The sequence below is a fragment of the Benincasa hispida genome, chromosome 5 (assembly GCF_027475165.1).
Source record: "Benincasa hispida cultivar pf3 chromosome 5, pf3_genome.v1.1, whole genome shotgun sequence".
Taxonomy (NCBI): domain Eukaryota; kingdom Viridiplantae; phylum Streptophyta; class Magnoliopsida; order Cucurbitales; family Cucurbitaceae; genus Benincasa; species Benincasa hispida.
In genome coordinates this window covers 63,104,709-63,111,859 of record NC_143482.1, presented here as the reverse complement: position 1 = coordinate 63,111,859, position 7,151 = coordinate 63,104,709, and the positions used below count along the sequence as shown (strand labels likewise).

At 28.1% G+C, this 7,151-nt stretch overlaps 1 protein-coding gene across 1 annotated transcript; it reads right to left on the bottom strand.

Moving 5' to 3' along the window:
• Positions 1-2,096: 2,096 nt before the first annotated feature.
• On the bottom strand, positions 2,097-3,823 carry LOC120078553 (myb-related protein Zm1-like). Its single transcript, XM_039032831.2, has 3 exons — positions 3,639-3,823; positions 3,422-3,551; positions 2,097-2,824 (listed from the first exon to the last, which is right to left on the bottom strand). Exons 1-3 carry the CDS (start codon positions 3,772-3,774, stop codon positions 2,326-2,328), a joined length of 765 nt encoding a protein of 254 aa, XP_038888759.1. The 5' UTR covers positions 3,775-3,823; the 3' UTR covers positions 2,097-2,325.
• Between the last annotated feature and the right edge of the window lie 3,328 nt (positions 3,824-7,151).

Sequence of the window (7,151 nt, the reverse complement as noted above, 5' to 3'; positions counted from 1 at the left end):
TTTTTTTAGGACAACAATATATGATGAAAAATTTTGAAGCTCTAATTTTTTAGTCGAAAAAATATATAGACTATATTTAGATTCATTATATTAGTATTATTAGATCGATATTAGTTAGTAGCTTATATATGTTGTGTAGATATAAAATATTTAGGCCTTATTTGATAATCATTTTGTTTTTTGTTTTTGTTTTTGAAAAATAAGCCTATGAATACTACTTCTTCCACCAATTTTCTTCTTTTGTTATCTTCAAAGATTTAGGCTCCGTTTGATAATTATTTTGTTTTTTGTTTTTGTTTTTGAAAATTATGTTTATGGACACTACGTTTACCACCAAATTTCTTCCTTTGTTATCTTGTCTTCACTTAAAATACAGACCAAATTTTAAGAACTAAAAAAAGTAGTTTTTAAAAATGTTTTTGTTTTAGAAATTTGGCTAAAAATTTAACTAATGTATTCAAGAAAAATATAAATTATTATAAAAAACGTGGATGATATAGACTTACATTTAAAAAATAAAAACAAAATACTAAATGATTATTGAACATGGTCATAATTTTTTTGAAAATTTAACGACAAAGTTGACACCTAGTATGAAAAAATGAATAATAATAATAATAATAATTCAATTGTGTTGGAATTTGATTAATGGATCTAAGGGATAGCGTGGTAGAAGAATTGTCCATCTAGCTGGGACTGTCGCTACCAATTAAGAGATAAGTCGTGTACATTTTAATTATTATTTTTTTAATTATTATATATATATATATATTTTGTAGCAAGTCATACCTATTCTAAACAAGCTGTCACAATATGTTATTATTTTAATCCTCTCTGTCTTTTTTACATTTTAATCACGATGTTTATCAACATAATATATTTTTAAATATTTAATTTAAGAAATGAGTTACTTAAAAAAATTTAAACAATTTTTATAGAAAATATTTAAATAAAAATGAATTTTTCGAAAAATACTTTTTCTCAAATCAATCTAAATAGACCATAATTCTCAAGCTCATAAATATAATTACTCTCTAATTAATACTTTGTAATTCTAATGACTAAAGTTTGATCCTAACGTTAGGTATAAACAAAGTTTCATAATGATAGAAAAGTGATAGATTCATGGTATATAAATTGGAGCAATCATCTTTTACAATTATAAAGCTTTTTGGACAAGAATAATCCATTAAGCATACAAGATTTTTTTTTTTTTTTTTTTTTTAAAAAAAATATAAAGTGAATAATATCGTGTTATTATAAAAATGGGTAAAGATTTTGCTATTTTTATCACTTTAGAGGTCTAAGTGAAATTATTAGTAATTCATGTGAGTGTGGATTCCAAATCACATCAATGGCATTTGCCTTTTAGTTTCAAGAACATTATATTGATTTTCTATGAATGGTGAAAAGCTAAGGTTTCAAATAATGTATGAATTTTATATATTTTCATGTGTAGGAGTGTATATAATATTGTATTTACTATAATTAGCTCATTAATTTAAATATTTGGGTTGATTTGAAATTTATCATTGTATTAGAGTAGGGTACCGAGTTTGAAACTTTTGTAGAGTCATTTTTTCCCTACAATCAATATTGAATTTCATTTTTAGGGGTATTCAATAATTTTCAAGTCCACAAAGAAAAAATTTATAGTACTATGGGAGTACCATATACTTTTTTTTTGTTCATATTATAAATTGGTGTTCATAAATATTAGTGAACCAAACATTGATATTAGTGGACTTCAGTTTATTTTTAAAAGTATACTGAAGTGGCACACAATTAATAGATAGAGTAGAAATTCCCTCTTTCACAAGTGAGTAGAAGGAATTTTAGATTGATTGATGATTTAACATCTTAATCTTTAAAGACTTTAAAAACTCTTAGAAATACAATTTAAAAGGACCATTAATGTTACTTAACTTCAATAACAAATTAAAATATTTTTACCGAGTTTAGTTACCACTAAATTCAAAAGTTTTAAGCTAGTGATTAGTTTACAACAAATTTCATCTATTAATTTATCAATTCAACTTACCTAATTAAGTTTTGAAGTTTCAAATCATAACACACCCCACAACAAGGATTAAAAATATGATGAAACTCATTAGAAATTGAGTAAATAACTTCCCAAAAAAGAAAAAAAAAAAACATTAGTACTTCACTATATCTTTGTCCCCAACATTATGGAGGCCGAACGACTCGAGGAAACAAGAAGAACAACATGAAAAATTCCCCCTGTATTTTCTTATAATAGATCTCTAAAGCTAAACCCACAACCAAAAGACTAAAACATCCCAAACAAATAATTTTGTTTAATTTTTAGTATATGCCTTCTTGCAAAAGATATTCATCCAACTCTAAATTAAAAAAACCAATAGATTCTCCAGAGCTTCGGTATTGATAATCAAATGAAATGTCAAAAGAGTTGTCCATCCATAAAGGGTCTGTCCAAAAATCGCCGGTGGAACTCGCCGGCAGCCGCTCATCCACCGCCTCCATGTTCATATTTCCGGCGGTTGGCGTTTCAACAGTCTCAATTAGCACACTCTCTAGAGCCGTTGGATCAATAATGAGAGTAGAATTATTGGAGATCAACTGGTCATTGTTTGACCTCAAAGTCTCCCCGGAAAAAACCTCATCAATTGGATTGGTTTCAGCCACCGCGAGCGGCGGCAAAGACGGTTTGTTTGCCATTTTTGTTAACATTTTCTTCTTCTTGATCTGCTGCTTCATCACTCTTCTCTTCAGAACTGTATTCCAATGATTCTTTATATCATTATCTGTTCTGCCTGGCATCACCCCCGCCATGGTAGACCATCTATCAATCAAAAACAGAAATACATAAATTTATGAACAAGTTTTTACTCGATCTAGTACGAATTTTATGTCAATTGAGTTATGTTTATATTGACAATTTACGAAATGTGAGTAGCACTTCAAGATGCATTTGTTAAAGTATCGGTGTAATTTAATTTACGATAATCCATCCGCTTAATCAGTAATTTAACATGGTATTAGAGTAGAAAGAATTATATTTGAACCTTTATAATTTCACCTCTTTCCCAATTATGTCGAGAGAAATTAAAGGTGGACGAGAAGAAGGCAAGAAAGAAACAAAAGATAATGAAATGAATTTGAGAATTTTAGAGCAACTTCTTCCAATGCTAGTTACTTTTTCTCAACACTATTTAATAGGGTCGGGAAAGAGCGAGATCTCTCGACGATACTAATTATCTTCGGGATAGGGTAACTTCTCCCGATGCTACTAATCTTCTTGTAGTGAGCGTACTAAAACATTAATGTCATCAAATTAATCATAACTTATCAGCAGTCTTTTGAGTCAATCTATTAGATTCAACACACCAATATATACCAACTCATTAGTTTAGGATAAATTTAATATTTTTCGTCATACCTTCCACCAATTTGTGCATAGATTTGGATGATAATTTCTTCTTCCTCTAAGGAAAACCCTCCTCTCCTAATATTAGGTCTCAAATAATTCATCCATCTTAATCGGCAACTCTTTCCACATCTCAAAAGACCTATATTTTTCATAAAATCATATAATTAGCTTAAGATCAAAGTTGACTAAATTAAAGAACTAAGAGAAGAAATTAAAAAACACTAACCAGCATACTTAGGAAGTCTCCTCCAATTCCAGTGGCCATATTTATTAACATAATCAATAAGCTTTTGATCTTCTTCAGGTGTCCACACACCCTTTTTCACTGTAGTTTCATCACAGCAACAACAACACTTAGCCATTTTTTGGTAGAGATTTAAGAGAAAAAATTGTTATATAGTTATAATGGGTAGCCATTGAAGCGAAGGGTTTAGGTATTTATAGATAAGCACAAACGCGTATGGATAAAAGTACAAATTTATTATTATATGTTTGGATTATTTATTTTTGTTTGAAAGTCTTTTCTTTATGTTATTTCCTAGAAATGTTTGTAGCGTTACCATTCACAGTGTTCAGTCTTTTCTCAATTAATTTATTTCAACTAATATATAATATATGGAATTATCTATATAAATTATTCTGCCTTTTCTTTTAGTTCAACCATATGGTAGATTCGAATGTATGAGATCTTGATGGATAGTCCATTTATGATATAAGCCAAGAGGTCCTCGTGTTACCTCTAGGGTCAATCACATGCTCCAAAGTCAAGAAACTCTACAATTAACATTGAATCTTGACATACAAATAGAGATGAACTCAATTGAGGGGATTCAAGCAACAACATATGATCGGAAGCTCTACAATTAGTTTCAATTGATGCTACAAGATGAAAACGATTGAACTTTGTTAATTTTAATTCGTGTTTTTTATTTGCATACATACCCTATTTTGGTATTTTTCCTTATTGGACTCATATATATTTTATAAGGGTTTTAGTATTTTGAGTTAGGGGTAACATGGACTTTCTAAGTCCCTTTGGTTTGTAGGATGAGTTTTAAGTTGAGAAAGGGAACACAGTACGTTAGTTTTTTATGTTTTGAGTTTCTAGAGTTTTCACTTAATGAAAATTTTTTGGTAGATGACAGAGTCTCGTCACCATCCTTTTGTAATTTTTAAATCAGGGTTGCATGTCAAGATCATCTTATTTATAGAGTGTTCAAACTTAGAGTAAGAAACTAGTTCTCTTTATCTCTTGGTCTTCGATCAAAAGCTAATATAATTCTAATTCTTCCTTTAAATTGACATCAATTGACTTGGAAGTTTTTGGAATTTGTTGTTAGGGGTTTATCAAAGGTTCCTATTTTACAAGTTTCTAGAGCTTTCATATTAATCTATATTATAGTATTTATTCAAAAAGATTATCTCATTATTGTGTTAAATTTTAGGTTAAGTTTTAATTTAGGTCCGTTTGATTTTGTATTTTTAAGAATTGTGTTGGTTAAGTCATTTACAATTTCTTTATATTAATATTTATAATCTTTCTTAGTTTGAATTCTAACTCAAATTCCAAAACTGAAAAAATAGGTTTTTAAAATTCTAGGTCTCGTTTCATAAACAATTTAGGTCTTATTTGGTAATTATTTGGTTTTTGATTTTTGAAAATTAATCTTATAAACACTATTTTCATCTATTGGTTTCCATGTGTTGTTGTTTACATTTTTTAGAGTGCTTTTGAAATTAAAGTCAATTTTTAAAACTAAAAACAAAACAAAAGTAGTTTCTAAAAAATTATTTTTGTTTTTAAATTTTGGGTAAGAATTCATATGTTTATATGTTACCCAATGAGACTTTAGTTTTTTATGTTTGGTTTAATTTAACTTGAAAATTTACTTTTTTTTTTCTTTTTAAAAACATATACTTTTTTTTTTCTTTTTAAAAGCTTTATTTACAATTCTTTTCATCTTTCCTTCCATAAACATTATTGAGATTCTAAAAATAAAACAAATTATGAAAGCTTAGCATGAATTTTTAGAACATTTTAAACAAATAGATAAAAGAAAAAAAAACTACTAGGGAATGGAAGTAGTGTTTATATAAGTAATTTTTAATGTGTATATATATGTTTAGGACAAAAAGGAAACAAATAATGGCACACAGGAGTTGGTAACCTAGTTCGACGATATACCACGCCTATATCTAGGGGGTATTGTGCCCAGGAAAGATAATCTACTAATATTTAAAGAGTTAAGCAATACAACGTAGTACTTATCTGTAATACACTGACTACTACAGTAACTCATGTAGAGCCCAACTCACGAGTCACCTAGACTACCTTAGATGTGAGACTCTCTTGATTATATTTAGGCTCTACCTAAGTGTGATAATATTAGTGTTGAACACTTCGACTTCTAACAATGTGTGAGACTCCTCTCTGCTTGATTATCTTTCTTGTAATTCAACGAACTCCCTTCACTCACGAATCTTAGATCCTTCTTAAGATGGAAAAATCATTCTCAAGAATTAAGTCTTAGACTCCCCCTAAAACTGAGAATCTCTTCTCTTTAGCGATGCTTTATGCTCCCTTTAAGACAGAAGTATCTTCAAGTTCTTGAACGTTTCAATCAATGAATTTGCACAGTGGAATTCATTGAGCAAAGACCAAAACCTTTGATGTTGCACAGATTGACTACCAAGAATAGAAACATTTTTAGATGTGGCAGCAATAAATGAAAGTCATTTTTCTCTTAAAAATCTTGGCCAACAAATAAAAGAATTTTTGAAAAATATTTCTCATTCAGTCAAAATAAGTTGTGCCATAAATAAGAAAAATATCGAGCAATATACATATGCTGAGATTGCTCGATATATTTTAGAGTAGGAAAGAAAAATATTATGCATAACAAATTCTAAATTAGGAAAGTAAAAATATTGTGCAAGAAATAGTATTGTCTGAGATAGATACTAAGACTTTATTTGTGACAACATCAAAAGCACCAAAAGATACTTTAGAAAAAATATAGAGACAATTAACAAATTTCCAACCAAAGTTATAAACATTATTTCTACCTATAAATTTTATTTGTTTTGCTGTCTCAATTCTACTCATATTTCTAAAAATACGTTAAACTTTGAAAACTAAAGTCCCATTTAAAAAATTAAAAAATTGCGATAGATAGTAAAATTTTGTTATATTTATAAATATTTTAATTCATTTTTTATATTTGGAAACAACCCTTTTTAACATAGTTCAACCGGTGGTTTTATATGTTTGGTTGATAAGGTCAAAGGGTATAAAACCCCTCAATTCTACATGTTAATTCCCATTTAACAAAACTATTTTTATTCCTAAATTATTTAGGAATAAAGCTAGCTAAGGTCATTTGATAAAAATAATTAATAATAAATACATTAGCATGTGCAAATAAATCAATTGAAATGGTTAATTTAATATTGTGTCGTTGCCTTTTTTATTTAAAATTTGTCACAAAGTTAATTGAATGGGTAACAAAAAACATAGAGGTACTGAAGGACATTTTATATTTTTATATATAAAAAAACACTAAAATATCCCAGTAAAATAGTTTTCTATTAGTGTGTGAATACACTATATTCTTTTGTAATTTTTGAACGTGATTGTTTCATTCATATCATCTATTTTAAAACTTAGATGATGTGAACTTAATTTCATTAATAAACCCTCTGCCGTGTAATTAATTGGACTCATTCTCATCTCGTATTT

Coding starts and splice junctions, on each gene's coding strand:
- LOC120078553 (XM_039032831.2), bottom strand. CDS start 3,774: ATGGCTAAGTGTTGTTGTTGCTGTGATGAAACTACAGTGAAAAAGGGT. Junction 3,552..3,638: donor GAGACTTCCTAAGTATGCTG/GTTAGTGTTTTT, acceptor TGAAAAATATAG/GTCTTTTGAGATGTGGAAAG. Junction 2,825..3,421: donor TATGCACAAATTGGTGGAAG/GTATGACGAAAA, acceptor TTTGATTGATAG/ATGGTCTACCATGGCGGGGG.